Source organism: Microtus ochrogaster, chromosome 16, assembly GCF_000317375.1.
Source record: "Microtus ochrogaster isolate Prairie Vole_2 chromosome 16, MicOch1.0, whole genome shotgun sequence".
NCBI classification, from domain to species: Eukaryota; Metazoa; Chordata; class Mammalia; order Rodentia; family Cricetidae; genus Microtus; species Microtus ochrogaster.
In genome coordinates this window covers 56,092,565-56,109,603 of record NC_022018.1, presented here as the reverse complement: position 1 = coordinate 56,109,603, position 17,039 = coordinate 56,092,565, and the positions used below count along the sequence as shown (strand labels likewise).

The 17,039-nt window shown below is 49.0% G+C and overlaps 1 protein-coding gene across 1 annotated transcript in view; it reads right to left on the bottom strand.

Moving 5' to 3' along the window:
- The window catches only part of Nsd1 (nuclear receptor binding SET domain protein 1), a 115,292-nt gene extending 108,610 nt beyond the window's left edge, over positions 1-6,682 (bottom strand). Inside the window, exons 1-2 of the mRNA XM_026782929.1 lie at positions 6,492-6,682; positions 4,419-5,362 (exon numbers count right to left, since the gene is read on the bottom strand). Of these exons, the coding sequence (XP_026638730.1) occupies positions 4,419-5,345 (927 nt within the window). The 5' untranslated portion in view covers positions 5,346-5,362; positions 6,492-6,682. The remainder of the gene's footprint in view (positions 1-4,418; positions 5,363-6,491) is intronic.
- Between the last annotated feature and the right edge of the window lie 10,357 nt (positions 6,683-17,039).

Here is a 17,039-nt window from a genome sequence, read left to right as displayed (position 1 = left end):
ATAAAGCAAATAAATAAACATAGGACTGGGCAGATGGCTCAGAGGTTGAGAGTACTGACTGTTCTCTCATAGAACTTGGATTCAATTCCCAGTATCCATATGGCAACTCGCAACCATTGGTAAGCCAAGTTCCAAAAGGTCAGGTACCCACTTCTAGCCTCCAAGGACACCATGCACAACTACTATATAAACATTTATGGCAAAACACTCACACACAAAAATCATTTTTGAAAAAAGCATGCATTAATATCAGCAAAAATATAAGTTAAAACAACAATGAAGGAGCCAGGTGGTGGTAGCACATGCCTTTAATCACAGCACTTGCGAGACAGAGGAAGGGGAATTTCTGAGTTCAAGCCAGGCCAGCCTGGTCTACGAAGTAAGTTCCAGGAAAGCCAAGGAAGATACATAAAGAAACTGTCTCCAACCACCGCAAAGCAAAAAAAGAAAAAAGAAAGAAAAAATATAATAAAGGGACCTGGGAGATAGTTCAGAAGGTAAAATCACTAGCCTGCCAAGCCTGACCACAAACTCTATGCCCATAATCCACAAAAAGCCAGATGCAGTAGTATGTACTTGTAATCCCAGCACTCCTAAAACAAGAGAGATAGACAGAAGGAACAGCCAGGAGATCTACCTGGAAACTAGTGGACCAGATAGCCTGGAGTAGTCGATAAAGCCTTAAGAAGTGCAAAGAGAGCCTGGTGGTGGAGGCAAATGCCTTTAATCCCAGCACTGAAGGACAGACAGGCAGATCTCTGTGAGTTCAAAGCCAGACTGGTCTACAGAGCAAGTTCCAGAAAAAAAAAAAAAGTACAATAACTAGGTCCGGAACCCACTTAGTAAAGAAACCTGACTTTCACAAACTGTCCTTTAACCCCCTTATGCACACTGGGTAATAAAAGGGGTAAGTTCAAATCATAAATACTCCCTCGTTCTGTTTTCATATGGAACCTAGAACCCTATGCACAGGATACATAGCTATTGGGTTACAACTCCAGCTGCTGTTATCTGTTTGGAACTTGACCGTGTGGTTTTGGTTTTTTTTTTTTTTTTTGGTATATGTATGAGAGTGTGTGCCTTGCTATGAACCCAGGCTACTCTTGAATGTACTATGTAACCCAATTGACCTGGAGCTCACCATGCTTTATTTATCCTTCAGAGTGTTGCGACTACAGGCATGAGTCACTCCACCGTCTTGTTTTGTTTAAATTTATTCCAAGATTTTTATATTTACTCTTTTTTCATTTTATTTCATGTACAGGCATTTCTGTCTGCATGTATATCCTGGGTCTAGAGTTATGGAGGATTATGAGCACTACGTGGGTGCTAGGAACCAAACCTGAGTCCTCTGAAAGATGCTCTTCAAATGCTGAGCCATCTCTCCAGCCTCTCAAGATTGATATTTTGAAGTGTGTATGAGTGACCATGAAGACAAGATGAGGTCTCCCTGGATCTGGAGGTACAGGCATTGTGAGCTGCCTGATACAGATGCTGGGAATCAAACCTGGGTCCTCTAGAAGAGGAGTAGGTACACTTAAATGCTGAGTTGTCAACCTAGCGCACAAAACAGTATTTTATTGTGTATCCATGGCTAACCTTGAACTCTATATGTAGACCAGACTAGCCTGGAACCCAGAGATACACCAGCTTTAAGGATCAAAACTGTGTACAACATCCAGCATTTAAATCTCATTCTGTAACCCAGACTGGCTTCAAAATCAAATCCTGCCTTCAGCCTCCCAAGTGCTGTGATTCCTGACATGTGCCATGGCATCCAGTTTAATATTGCATTTTAAGTGACTATGATATAAGGTGAAAGGATCAGTTTGCAATCAGATTTTCTTAAAGATCCAAAGTCGCCTAGAGACAGTTTTCACACAGTGAAATTGTAGCTAAGTAAATTAATTTAAGCAGATGAGCAATCATTGTGACACATGACTGTAATGGTAACAGGGGGAATTTGAGGCCAGTCTACGCTACTCAGAAAGAAAAACCAGGTGTAGTCAGGTAGAAGTGGAGCATGCCTTTAATCCCAGAACTCAGAAGGCAGAGGCAGTCAGATCTCTAAATTCAAGGTCAGCCTGGTATACAGAGCTAGTTTCCAGGACAGCCAGGACTACACAGAAAATAAAAAGGAAAAAGAAAAACCAAGTGTGGTAAAGCATCTGTAACTCCACCTTTTGAGAGGTAGAAGCAGGAGGATCAGACGTTCAAGGTCATTCTCCACTATATAGAAAGTTCAAGAACAGTCTACATTACATGATTCCCTGTCTCAAAAATATATACAAAGGGCTAGTGAGATGACACTCCAGATAAAGGAGCTTGCCGCCAAGCCTGATGATGTGAGTTTAATCCCAGGACCATGGAGTAGAAGTCCAGAACTAACTCCCTTAAGCTGTCCTTTGACCTCCACATTCCTGCCAGACCATGTGAATGGATAGGCTCAAAACCACATTGCAAATAGGAAATGTAACAAATCTGCAAAGAGTTACTTCAGAGAGACTTGTAAATCACTAAGGAAAGCTGGCTGTATTCAATCCTGACTGAAAGGGTCAAGTACCATAAAGACTGACCTGTAGCTCAGGTTGGTCTCAAACTCAAGATAACCATTCCTGCCTCAGTTTCTTGAGTAGTAAGAAATAGGCGTGAGTCACCACATCTGCCTCACTTTCTTTTATGACATCTCATTTTACAACAAAGCTATGAAGACCCACTCAGTGAAACAGTATCAAGCAATTAATAATAAATCATTGCCTGTTCAAAGTGTTGAGATCTAATCTTTTTTTAAAAAGATGTCACCTAATATGTATACAGGTTTGTACCAAGAAAAAGAAGTAAATAAAATTTTCTGTATCTATACAAATCTGTCAACTACCTTGTTAGATACACAATATTCTCAAAAGGTTCATTTTTTTAAGACAAAGTCTTGGATTGTAGAGCAGGCTGACTTAGAACTCACGATGTCTCACGAGTGCTCACCCTCAAGAGTGTTAAGAATATAGCTGTGAACCACTGTACCAGCTCTGGTGCAGTTTTGCCAGGACCAATACTAGACCACAGATACTTTAAGAGAACTACAGGTTTACATTTCTTTGTTTCTATTCAATCTATCTCTACACTCAAATCTAATGCATTTATGAAAACAAAGACAAAACTATACACATGTACAATAAATATCAACATGAACCCAAGAAAAGCTTTGTCCCAGCTGCCAGTAGGTTTTCAAAATAACCTATATACTCTAATAAACATCCAGGACAACAGAAATTCAAGATATCCACCACAGCAATTTAAGCTAAGAAACAAAAGTATCAATCTTAGCTGATATTAATCAGCAGAAACAAAGGTGACACACCCACATTCTCTCTCTGCAACTTTCAAGATAGAGCTATGGAGTTAAATAAACTTCTAATGTCCTCAAAACAATCATCTATATGCTATACAAAAAATTCGTATGAAATCTATGTTGTATTTTCAGGCATCTGTTGACTCCCAACAAAAATATAATCCTCTTTGGTGACATTATCAGTGGCCATGACAAGACAGGGTTAGAGCAGAAACAAGAATCAAACGTGTAAAGCTAAGAGATCTTTCACACAGCAAGTACTTTTAATTTCAGAAGTGAGGAGACCGGGGCTAAGAGAGCTCAACTGTCATTAACTAGTCAAGAAATGCTAGGTTCTGAAAAATAAGAACTTTATCTCTTACCGCCCTCCTGCAATAACACTATGGGACTCGTGCGTTCCTCTCCATTTCTACACACATGTGCATACTTGCACACAAGACCTATCTACACATACACTTCAAATTTTAATAGAAAAGCTTATCAAGTCCAAGTCAGTGGTAGTGGTTATCAAAGGCATAGACTGCTGCAATGTTACAAGTAGTTCAGAAAAAATTAACTTAAATTTTGAGTGCTGGCCAAGAAAGTTTCTCATCTTAGAGCCAAGCTAAATCTGTGCCCAAAATGCACTTCAACTTGGAGCAAGTCTGGCCCCCTAAAAAACAAGTCACGCTTTATGCAGTAACAGGACTTCACGTCACACATTGGTTCCCCTGAGCTAATAATGGCATCAGCAGACCAAATGCTTTTGGTTTTGTTGTTGTTGCTTTGTTTCTTAAAGATAATCAAATGTATATCTACCTGCATTTTGAAAATGTAAACCTGACCTCAGTCTAATGTCTTCACAGACTTATCACATAACCAATCCTCAATGGAGCAATCTGGGATAAACTATAAAGAACCAAACTCACACAATAGAGATAAGGTTTAAAAATCAAGGAAAAATTCCCCAAGAAGCTCATCGTTAGCTTCCAGCTATGAACTGGCAAGAAAAACAAATTAAAGTTTCCCTTTAAGTGGCCTGTATATATACACCGAAGTATATATTTAAGTTGTACCAAAAGCTGCTTACAAATGGCAATTCCTGTGAAGTGGATGATGATGAGGTTCCGGGTAATTCTAGCATGTTTCCTAATGTACTGGTACTGGAGTCTGGATCATCCTGAAAAGATAAATTTATTGAGTTAAATTGTTCTTCTATGGTAATGTTTGTATCTCCTAGTGAAATGGGGGCTGGGAGGAGGGCTGTTTTTTCATTGCTTCCGTCCACTTCACTTCTTTGTTTATTTTTCTGTTTTTCAGTTTCAGGAGCTAAAGGCAAAAATGGCCGTTTGGCTGCACCATGTCTACTCTCTGGTGAGCTGTCTTGTTCACGTCTCACGGCCATTTCTACACCAGTTTCTGATTTGGGCTCATTATTGCAGGTGGCATTGGTCTGAGTCTCCTCAAAGAGCTCCTCTATACTCTCATCCTCTGTGACTGGCTGTTCTGGGTCCATTTCAGAATCTACATCTGCATCGTCCACACAAGTAAAATTCTCAAAGTGCAGAAAGCCATTCTTGGTCGTCTCTGTTACTCTCAACTGGAGTTCGGGGGAGTTATTACAAGAGGGATCCTCTTTCATAGCAAGTGCTGTTGGACCACCAGGACTCAAGGAAGTGCGAACAACTGGCGACTGAGCTCTTGAATCGCTTTTTGCAGGGTCTTGAAAGGACTCTGATCCATCAGCAGACCCACTTAAATACTCTACATTGATCATGGAGGCCAAATCCTGTAGTCTCCGCAGTGGAATGTAACAAGATGGAGAATCTTGTCCATAAGCATTTTGGGATGTTCCACTGGCAGTCGGTAACTGCATAGTACACCCTTTAAGTGGCTCAGAAAAATTGGATTGACCATTACCGAATGGGCTGTCCTTGTCTTCTGTGGCATCTAAATTCACTGGATTAGAAAAGGACAGCAGACAATTCCTTCTAGAGAGTTCGCAAGTCTGATCCATACTGTGCCCGCATCAACCTGGAATCCAAAAGACACAGCAATTAATTTGAGTTAACAGACCATCTGACTCTTCTCTTCAAAATGGCAGCCACTTCTGAAGGCCTTGTGGCCTTTCTGCTGCACGTCCAAGGACGGAAAAAGTTCTCCAGGCTGACGACAGGAAAATGGCCTCAGTGAGTCTCCGTGAACTACATCTTCCCGGAGCTGAGCAAATCCTGCCACATGGAAATAGCCCGTTCCTCTTCCCTGCACTGCAGGCTGCTGGACACTGGGGCTGAACTAAAATTAAAACCCTCTGGCAGTCAAAATTCCCAGATCTCAAACGAGAACCTCATCCTCTCCACGCCCAAGGTCCAGCAGCCAAATCTCTTCAAAGAGAAGGGGCTGCGGGTCTCGGGGGCAGCTTCTGGACGCTGCACAAAAAGGTACTCCCTCCTCCTCAGCAAGCTGGGCGCAGCGGTCACAATAGCGCTGCACCCCGCGCCCAGTCGGCGCCGGAGCCTTTGCAGCTACCGTGCGCAGGCCTCAAGCAAGTTGGCCGAGGCGGGTGTGCCCCGGAGCTCGCCTTCCTGACTTGCAAACATCCTGCGTTCACAGCTGCAAGGGCCTCGAGACCGAGACACGGCCGGGAGAGAAGCCGAGGCGGCCGGCAAAGCCGAGGCCGGGTAGCAGCAGCTGCTACGAGCTTGACAAACATGGCTGCTGCCGACGCCAACGCCGCCTGCCCGGGCCGCGCTCCTTCCCACCGCCGCGGCAGCGCTTCCCGGCCGGCGCCGTTGGCACTCATCAACACTCAGCAGCAAGCAAAGTTTGCTGCGGGAGGGCGGCCGTCCCCGCGCCCCCCCGTCCAGCCAGCTACCTGAGGGGACGCAGAGGCCGAGGAGCGCGCGGCGGGGGACGGCCGGCGATGCAAGGGCCGCGTTGGGAGGAAGTTCGCCGCAGCCCCGGCCGGCTAGGCCTTGAGGCCGGCTGGTAGTGATGGATGCGGGGGAGGGGGCCGCGGCTGCAGCGCCGCCAGCCACCAGCCCTGGCTCGGCCACTGGCCCTCCGACCGAGTCCCTCAGCCCACGGCCACCACCATCTTCCCGGCCCCGGCTGTCTCCTCCCTCCCCCGCCCGCCCGTCGCCCACCCCTGCGCACTAGTTACCGTGCCCCGCGCCCCCTCCCGGGCCAGCTGGGGGGAGGGGGTGACCCTCATTACACTGGGGCGCGAGCGGAGCAGAGGGCAGAGAGAGGAGCCGCTCGCCGCACCCCCCTCCCCCCTCCCTGCGTCTCTCTTCTGGCAAGAAGGCAGCGAAGGCGACCTGCCCCGGCCTATTCCTCCTCCGCCGCCACCGCCGCCACCTCCGCCTCCTCCTCCTCCTCCTCACACCCCCACCGCGCGCGCCCCCGCGCCGGCGCGTGCTACGGAGAGCGCCTCGCACTGGCCCGCGTGTGCGACGGGAGCCCCGGGCGCGCGCGCAACCCCCTCCCTACCGCCCCAACCACCCGCGCGCGCTCCCGCGCTCCCACACGCGCGCCCGCGCGCGCGCTCCCACGCCTCACTCTTCGGGGTTCAGGGCGGGTGAAGTCGGGCTCGCGAGCGGGCGGCCCAATCAGCGGCGCGGCGGCTGTCGCCCCCTCCCCTCCCCCTGTGCGCCCGCTCGGGGCCGGGGCCTACGGGCTGGCCCTGGCTGCCCGGGCGGGGCCGGAGGCAGGCTCCCTGGGGGCCTCGCGCGCCTCCGGGGAGTGGCGGGGCCTGCGGGCGTCGTGGGTGGCATCGCGAGCCCTTCACCTACCTCGGGGCTCGGCCTCGGCCCCTGGTCGCACACGGCTCCCGCACCCTTCTCCCCGTCCTGCTGCACCCCAACCCCGGAGACACCTGGCCTGGCTGAGGCCTGTCCTGCCGGCCCTACTCAGGCCGGCGTCAGCCCCAGCCTCCATCTTAGGTTACAGCCCGGGCTCCCCATCCACTGGGCACCTGCCCTCAGCCCGCTGGTTTCGAGCCGAGGCCAAGGCTACCCCCCTCTTGCCGTAGGGCTCACCTGGGGGCTGGGGCTAGGGTCTTCGAGGTCTCAGGCCCCGAGCCGACGTGGCCGCAGGTGAACCCCCTTGCCCAGCCGCACCCCAAACCCACACCACCACCACCACCACGACAGACCAAGCTGAACAGGAAACAAAATGGAGGCAGCAGCTCGGGTCTGCCTCCCCGAGCCAAGCCTGTCCAGCCCTGGGGCTCCCTCCTGCCGCAGGCTCGACGCCCGCGAGGCAGGGGGCTGGCTCCTCCCGGGAGCCTCGGGCAGCCGCCCTAGAGCAGCGCAGGAGGGCCCGGGACTCGGCCCTGCGCTCCCCACGGCCCCTCACCCACCCCCTTTCCCTTCCCCCTTCCCTCGTTCCTCTCCCTCCCCGGGCCGGGCCGTGCGGGGTGAGCGGCTCCGGGGAGCAGGGTCGGGTTACCCGCCCGGGCACTGGCCGCAGGACCGTGGCCTAAGCCGAGGGTGGAGGCCGTGAGCCCCCCCAGCTCTGAGCCCACGCCCTGCACCCCGACCGGGATGCAACCCCACAGCGCGCCCGCACCTCGGCCTGCCTCTGTGCAGCCCCCGCCCCGTGAGGCCGAGTCCCTAGTCCAGACAGACACCGCGGGGACGAAGCTCCTTGGTCACCCTCGGGCCCAGGGGTCTTCGCAGCCCCGGGCGGGGCGAGGGGAGCCCTGGGGGGAGGGGTCCACTAATCCCTGCACCGCCTCCCGCGCCTAGGCTGGGTCTGGGCCTGGCACGGCGGCCCGGGCTGCGGGCGCTGGCGGCCTTGGCTAGGTGCGGTCGCGCGGGGCTAGGGCCCGGGAGGGGCAGCGCCTCGCACAGCGGACACTGCAGTTCTCCGCACCCAGGCAGATGGCCCTCTCGAGCGCGCCTCACCCCTGAGGCCCAGGCATCGGGACCCCTGCGGGACTGCACGGGGAAGACGGACAGGCTAGCTGGTCCGGCCAAGCCTGAAAGACACGAGCCCCCGGCCTAGGGGCAACTCTACGTGAGGATGACGGGAACCTCCGAGCGTGCACTCAGCACCAGGGCCCCCGCAGCACCGGTCTCGTAGGGCTGTGGAGCGTCCATTCCTCAAAGACAGTGGAAAGACAGGTCAGGGAACCCAAGCCAGGCCTGGTCCCGCAACTCCAGTCCCCTGAGGCTGTTCTCCCTTCCCGGACCCCGCTGCTTCCTGGGCTTGCTTCACAGCAAGAAGCTCACCTCAGGCATTACTTGGACCCTAGAGCGTTAAGCGCATCCTTGTTGCTGTGAGAAAGCCATATTGGACCGCCAAAGAATTTCCGCCTCTTCCAGAAAGCCTTCTGTGATTTGGAGTTCATTTTAAAGCTGAGGGCGCCGCCCTCTATGGCCACGTGACCACCATCCCTCCAGAGGCTTAGTAAATGTGCATAGTTGTTGCCCCAGTAGAGTGTTTACCGGGGGCCCTCTGGTAACGAGACCCCACTAGGGAGAACAGCCACTTTTGGTATTCTCCTCCGGGTATCTGTACCGGTCGCGCATCTGTAATGGGTGAGCCAAATTCCAGCCTCCCTAGCCTTCACCTCGTGGTTAGGTCCAGCAAGCAGCAGCTCAGGATGCTTCTAGCTGTTTGCTGTCCAAGACCCACAATCCATTAAAAGAGGCTCAAAAATAAGCTTTTAGCATACCTTCAGTAAGTGCTGGAAGTCTAGCCCTGCCAAGAGAGCGAGTTTCCTTAAAGAGCTCCGCGTGGAACCAAGAGCACTGAGGGTACTGTGACCTGAGAAGTTCCTTGGGTTGAAGACCAAGCTACTAAAGTTTCCAGATGCAAAGCTGACTGGCAGTTTTCCCTGTGCAAGAACTGGCCAGCGAGAAGCTGGGGCATAACTCAGGGGCCTCCCCCATGGGGACCCGCCTTTTGTTCTACTGAGGAGTCGCTCCTGCTAACTCCATCAGGCAGTTCCATAGAAAAGCATGGCTCCCTTTTCACACCTCGTAATTTGAGCCTGTCATTTCTAACTGGCAGTTACCCCCAGTGCTCATCACTACAATCAAAACCCTTTGCAGTGCTTAGCCATTTTGACATACTTGGAACTGCCACTGGACGGCCTTGGAGAAATTATTTTTCAGCCCCACCACCACGCCTCGGTTTCCCCACGTGTGGCCTCCAAGTCACAGGCAACTTGGATGATTCCATGACAGGCTGGCAGTTCATCCTTAACAATCACAGACAGCCCTTGATGAATGCTGAAATGTAATTTATTGCTTCCTTCGGTAACCATTTCCTGCATTCTAGGCAACATACTAGACTGGGGAAGCAAAATATGAGGTTCCTGACATGGAACCTCAGGGAAAAATCAGACTTCCCTGGGTAACACCTAAGGGCCCTCTCTGCCTCTTAGAATAAAAATGTCTACCAAATGACCCAACCAGCATGTTTAATAGAGCTGACCTAAGTGTCTTCTGGGGGTCTAGATTCTCCCAAGGATACTGAATTCTCAAATGAAACAAGACCGCTTTCCTATAAGATGGGTTCTGGGGTGTACACCTAGCTCTTCTCCGGCTGATCACAACTCAAGAACTTATTCTGGGCCTGTGTGTCTCACCTAGAAACAGATGAGACTAGATGTGTTTGCTCAGTGTGTGTTATGCATTAGACACCACTGAGCACTTGGCACACACCTGTTCCTTTAACTCTTTACTAGCCTATGAAGAATTAGGGACTAGGAGGTCAAGCCCGTTGTGCAAGGTTTCAGAACCACTACTCTCACCAGTTTGGTGGGCCACCATCTTTGTTCTAGTCTGCACACCCAACAGATGCGTGAGAAGCCAGGCATGTCGGATACACAGATGTGCAGGGATTTGTATGTTAGATAGAGCACCTTAGCTTCCATTTCCTCATCTGTACTGTAATCCATGGTTGTTTTATCATGTCCTACCCAGATGCGAGGTACCTGCTGGGACTCTTGGTCAGGCAGCCCTTTTGATTCATTGATTCAGCAAATCCTTGTTGAGGATGGTCAGAGCCTTGTGAAGAAAGAAGAGCAGCGGGAGATCTAGAAAGAACTTCCAGGGCAAATACTGAAGTCAGGGAGGGAAGGCACAACAGAGACTCCAACAGAGGAACCCAGTGAAACACCAGATTGGGGAACTGATGACGGCTGAGCATGACCACGACCTGGAGCGTGGGCAAGGAAGCTGTAGGTGCAAGAAGAGCTTGAAATGAGGATAATAAAAGATCACGGGCCTAACCCGAAGGACCTTGGAAGGAGCTAGGGTATCATGGAAGGATAAGGGCATGATTTTGCCTGTAGAGTAAAAACAGTCTGCTATTATCTGAAAGCTCAAAAAAAAAAAAAAAAAAAAAAACAGCCCAACAACCCCAGAAAGGATCCTGCCTCTGGTATGTGCTGACTGTTGTATTCCACAAACATAGCTATTTCTCAACGAAGACACTGTCTCATTTAATCCCCTGGGGTGGACGCTCTTGTCATTTCCATCTTGCAGGCATGAAGCTTGACATACACACAGCCGAACTTCCAACCTCTGCCCAGTTCATACTCTTTGTTCTCAGTCAAGGCATGGCAGAGACATGAGGCCTCTCATAAGTCATCCCAAATGTAGGTAGTGGGCACTGTGGCCATCCCTTCTGGTCAATCCCTGAGTTGTTTCCTGTGTGTTTCCACACAAGGGCTCTCTCTCCAAAGCTAAATTACACTTAAGATCAAGGCCAGAAGCCGGGTGGTGGTGGTGCACACCTTTAATCCCAGCACTCGGGAAGCAGAGGCAGGTGGATCTCTGTGAGTTCGAGGCGAACCTGGTCAACAGAGCTAGTTCCAGGATAGCCAAGGCTACACAGAGAAACCTTGTCTCAAAAAACAAAAAGAAAAGAAAAGATTGAGGCCAGCCTGCCTAGCCACATCAGAAGTCAGACAGCTCTGTTAAAGAATTGTCTTCCTGTCCCAAATGCAAGGTGTCTCTCACCAAACTGTCCCATATCTATAGCTCTAACTCCAAGGACTCCAGCTGCCACTGTCAAGTTTTCTTCCTTTCAAATATTACTTTGCAAAATCCTGTGTATGGATGTCTCTACATCATCCCTTACCCAAGTGGCATTTCCTCATGTGACTGCTTGTGCTGGTCCCTTTGCCTTTCCCTCTCTGACAGGCAAACAAATGTTCATATCAGTGTAGAAGATGCTTTAAGCTGACCAGTAGTGGCACTCACCTTTAATCCCAGCACTCAGGAAGCAGAAGCAGGTGGATCTCTGTGAGTTCCAGGCCAGTCTGGTCTACAGAATGAGTTCCAAGACAACCAGGGCTACATAAAGAAGCCCCGTTTCAAAAAGCAAAACAAAACAAAATGCCTTCTCTTAGAGGTATTCCCCAAAGCTGTCCGAAAGACAAGCAATTCCTGCCCACCCCCCTAACACATGATCCTTTGCGATGCTATTGCTTCTCATTCTGGCCTCTGTCAGACAAGGCACAGGGCACACAATTTCCTGGCCTCTAGTGACCACGCTCAAAGCAGTGAGGTGCAAAGAATGCCACTAGAATACAATTCCTGACTCCTGCTTTATCCCTCCCTCACCCCCAGCCCTGCATCTTACCTGTTCTGAAGGTTTTCTCGGGTCGACCCTAGCTGTATATAAATAAAGGAACAACAGCAAAAAGGTGACAACGAACAGAAGTAGGCTGTGCTCCCTGGCACACGCCAGTAACGTCAGCACTTGATGTTGGAAACAGGACGACTCGGAGTTTAAGATCATCCTGGGGGTTCAAAGACAACCTTGGCAATGTAAGATGCTGAGTCAGAAACAATAAACAAAGCAAAACAAACACCCACAGACTATACGGGAAGGCAAAATATGCCTGGTGCTAGGCCCTTAGTAGACAGCTATGGCTTTCCACTCGGTACATCCCCCAGCCATCCTGCTTCCTTCCTCGCTTTCCACTCGGTACATCTCCTGCTTCCTCGCTGGACATCTTGGGTGCATCTCTACCCTGATTCCACTGGATGGAGAGGAAGATGGGAGAATGCCAGGCTTGAACCGCCTGGGGGACCAGCACAGGCAAATACCAACAGCCAAGAGCCAGGAAATGGTGTGCCTTCAGTCTGTGTAAGAGTTGACTTTTACAACTCACCCAGCCATCACCTCCCTTCCACAGCAGGAGATCACGTTTGACAGACAGAGCAGATGGAGGTACAGCCGGCCTATAGCCAACCCTGTAAGTGGTGGATGGCGCTGTTTCTACTAAGAAGGCCAGGAAAGATGAAGGTGATGAGACTCTGGATGAAGGTTTGGTGAACCAATAGGAACCTGCTTCAGGTAGGCTGTAGGTTGTGAAAAAAGGTGAAAAGACAAGAAGACCAGAAATGGCAGCACATGCCTGTAATCCTATTGGCTGAGAGGTAGAGGCAGGAGACTCAAGAGTTCAAGGCCAGCCTGAGCTAGTCGGGCTGAGATAATCAGTTTGAGGCCAGCCTGGGCTATTGGAAACCCTGTCTTCAACAAAAACAAGAAGTATAGAGGTGTGACTAGTAGGTGATCTTCCTTTCTGTGGTGGTGGTAGAGGTACCGGAGACTAGATAGATCTAGGGCAGTGCTCTCAACCTTCCTGACACTGCGACCCTTTAATACACTTCCTCATGTCATGGTGACACCAATCACATAGCTGATTTTGTTGTTACTTCCTAAGTGCAATCTTGCTACTGTTATGAATTGTAATGTAAATATCTTTGTTTTCTGATGGGCCTTAAGGGACCCCTGTGGAAGTCATTTGACCCCAGGGGAATGAGACCCACTGGTTGGGAACCACTTTGCTCCTGATAAGCAAGTGCTGAGCAGCTAAGCCACGCCTCACTTACCCAGGACCCCATTAAAGATTTGGAGTGACTGGATGATGTAGGTCGGTGACAGGGCACTTGTCAACATACCAGGCCCTGAGTTCCATATAACTTGCATATTTGAAACGGCATTTATTTTCTTATTTGTTAATCTATTTTTGATACAAGAGCTCACACTGAAGGCCAGACTGGCTTCAAATTCTCTATCAATCATCCTGCTGCAGCCTCCAGGGTGCTGAGTTAGGCATCTCTATCAAATTGACACAAAATTAGGCTCCATTATCAAATCCCTCAGCCCATTCAGGTTGACTTCCAGTCAGAAAAGAACAGACTCTGTTTCTCATTTTAAAACAGTGTATTGGCTTTAGACTGTTACTCGGTGACAGGGAGACTGCCTCGCACCCACGCATGCCTACATAGAAACCCAAGAAGACCCATTAGCATGCCTCTCTGTACCAACCATCACCCTCCTGATTCTTGTCTAGGACCACAAAGGTCAGAGCCTATGTATTTGCAGGGTGGGATTCCAGCCTCTATCACACTTTCCCCAGAGCTCTTCCCTCCCCGTGGATGACCTGTATCTGTTCTCTTATAAGTAAGCAGGCACCAGAAAGAGAGCACCAGGAAGGGAAAATTGTTCTATTAGTATTAACCATGCTCAGAACAATCTTTACATACACTGGAAGAAGAGTTTAGGCAACCCAGGATTAGACCAAGCAAGAACAATGACCTAGCAGAGGGGTGGTAGAGGTAGGCTTTCTAAAGAGACAGAACAAGGCTAGGAATATACCCTCGTGGTCGAGTTCTCGCCTAGTCTGTGAGGCCCAAAGTCCAACCCAGCAAAGTAAAGAAAGATTCTTTTTCTTTCTAGATTACAAACAGTTATAAGCTGCCATGTGGGTGCTGGGAATTGAACTCAGGTCCTCTGGAAGAACAAACAGTGCCCTTAACTGCTGAGCTTATCCTTTTATTGAGATATAAGTAATATGTTGTGAATTCACCTCTCTAAATACATATACAATTCAGTGGCTCAGAGGATAACAATACTTGCTACCAAATCTGTTTACAACCTGAGTTTGACCCCTGGGACTCACAAGGTCAAAGGAGAGCCAACTCTTACAAGTTGTCCTCTGGCCTCCGTGTGCACGCCATGACACACAAGTACCGGCAGGCACACATATACACGGAAAATCAAATAGATAATAAAAATGTTGAGCCAGTGGTTTTCAGTGTATTCTCAACACTCTTAAAAACAAAAAGCCCATCTTCAGCTGGAGAGATGACTCAGCGGTTAAGAGCACTGGCTGCTCTTCCAGAGGACCTGGGTTCAAGTCCCAGCAACCACATGCTGCTCACAGCTGTCTGTAACTCTACTTCAAGGAGATCTAGCACCCTTACACAGACTTACATGCAGACAAAACATCAATGCACATAAAATAAAAATAAATAAATTATTTTAAAAACATAGGCAGGAGCTGGTGACACACGTCTTTAATCCCAGCACTCAGCAGGCAGAAGCAGGCAGATCTTTGCGTTTGAGGCCAGCCTGGTCTACAGAGCAAGCTCCAGGACAACCAGGGCTACACAGGGCTACCCTGTCTCAAACAAAACAAACAACAACACACACACCAAAAAAAAAAAAAAAAAAAGGAGAAAGCCCATGAGGCCTCAACAGTGCACAAAAAGACTACAGGCAACTAAGGAGTGCTGAGAGCGGGAGAAAGAGAAAGATACCCTGGCTATCCTAAAATTCACTTTGTTGACCAGGCTGGCCTCAAACTCACAGAGATCCCCCTGCCTCTGTTTCTGGAATGCTAGGATCAAAGCTTGCACCACCACATCAGCTCCAATAATTAATTTTGAAAGAGATGAATTCGAAAGAGAGCAAAGGGAGGTTTATGGTAAGATTTAGAGAGAGGAATAGTAATGGAGAAATGATGTAATCTTATAATTTCCAAAAAAAGGAAGAAAAGAAAAGCTCATGCCAATGGACATCCAGACTCCATCCCTTTCCTTCCTCTGGCATGTGGACTCTGCTAAGCAAGTCTTTGTCTCTGTAGATTTGTCTGTTTGAGACAATACACAGAAATGAAAACATTGTAGAGGTCTGGGAAAAGGACTCAGTCAGTAAAGTAACTGTTCCATCATGAGGGCCTGAGTTCAAGCCCCAGCACCCACATAAAAACAACTCAGCAAAGCACAGCTTACCTGTAATTTCAGTTCTAGGAAAACAAAGATGGGAGAATACTTATAGCCAGTCTGGCAAAGTCACAATCTCCAGGTTCAGTGAGATATCTTCTCTCTAAACGTGAGAAGAGCTGGGCATGACGGCACAGGGCTTTAATCCCAGCACACAGGAGGCAGAGGCAGGCAGATCTCTGGGTTCAAGACTAACCTGGACCCCAGAGTGAGTTCCAGAAAAACCAGGGTTACTCAGAGAAACCCCGTCTCAAAAAAACAAAAATAAATAAATAAAAATGAAATGGAGCTGGGTGTAGTGGTGCATGTCTTTAACCTCAGGAATGAGGAGGCCAGCCTGGTCTACATGATGACTTAGCCAGGACTCCACAGTCAGACCCTGTCTCAAAAATAATAAGCAAATAAAACAAAATGGAAATGGGTTGACAGGTAAAGTGCTGGCTACGAACCTGATGGCCTGAGCTCAATCCTGGAACCCACAGCAAAGTGAAAGAAGAACGTTAAATCTCCTGTGATCATGGTGATCTGCACTTGAACCTGACTATTTTAGGAATGCATAGTCAGAGGTGAAGGCGCCTCGACCCCAGGTTTGTGTCCTTGAGTAGCTACCCAGCCTGTCACGTGCCCTACTTCCTTGGGGTCCCCTGCACTGGCCTTCCACATGCTTCTCTGGTTTTTCTGAGCAGCTCAGACGCTGCTCTGCTTTCCAGCATTTACTAGACTCCTTCCTGTTTTTCCTCAGTCTCTCCCAAAGCCTTAGGCTGGTTGATTTGGTTTATTGTCTAGTTTTTTTTTTTTTAATGGGCTCTTTGAGTAAGGGGTCTTTCTGTCCAAGAGACCAGGCTCGTTTTGAACTCACAGAGATTGGCCTGCCTCTGTCTCTCACATGCCAGAATTAAATGTGTACCACCATGGCTGGAAATATATGGTTTCAGGGACTCACCTACTTAGCGAGTTCCAGGCCAGTGGGAGACCTGAAAGGAAGAAAGAAAGGGGCGCACAGTGTCTAAGGAAAGACATCCAATATTATCTTCTGAACGCACGCACTCACACACAATGAAGATAGACGAAACAAGGAGTGGAGGCTCCTGGTTCTAACACAGGCACACAGGAAGCTAGGCAGAAGGATTGCCGGAAAAGTTTGAGACCAGCCTAGACTATCTCATGAGATCCCATCTAAAGATAAAAATCTAGGTCGAAGAAGTTGGTGCATGCCTTTAATTCCAACACTAGAAAGGCAGAGGGAAGAGTCTCTCTCTCTCTCTCTCTCTCTCTCTCTCTCTCTCTCTCTCTCTCTCTCTCTGAGTTTGAGACCAGCCTAGTCTATGTAGCAAGCTTCAGGACAGCAAGGACTACATAGAGAGACCCTGTCTCAACAAACAAAAACAACCAAACAACAACAAAAATGAAATAAAGTCACAATAATATAAATATAAGCCTTTTGTGTGTAGGGGGGTTGGTTTTGGGGTTTTGAAGGCAAGGTGTTTCTGTGTAGCCCTGACTGTCCTGGAACTCACTCTGTAGACCAGGCTGGAAATGAATTCAGAGATCCACTTGTTTCTGCTATCCAAGAGCTGAGATTAAAGGTGTGCACTACCATCGCCCAGCAGTATAAGGGTTTTTTTTTTTTTTACATCTAACTTCTTTAATTTGCCTTTTTGTTTCCTTTT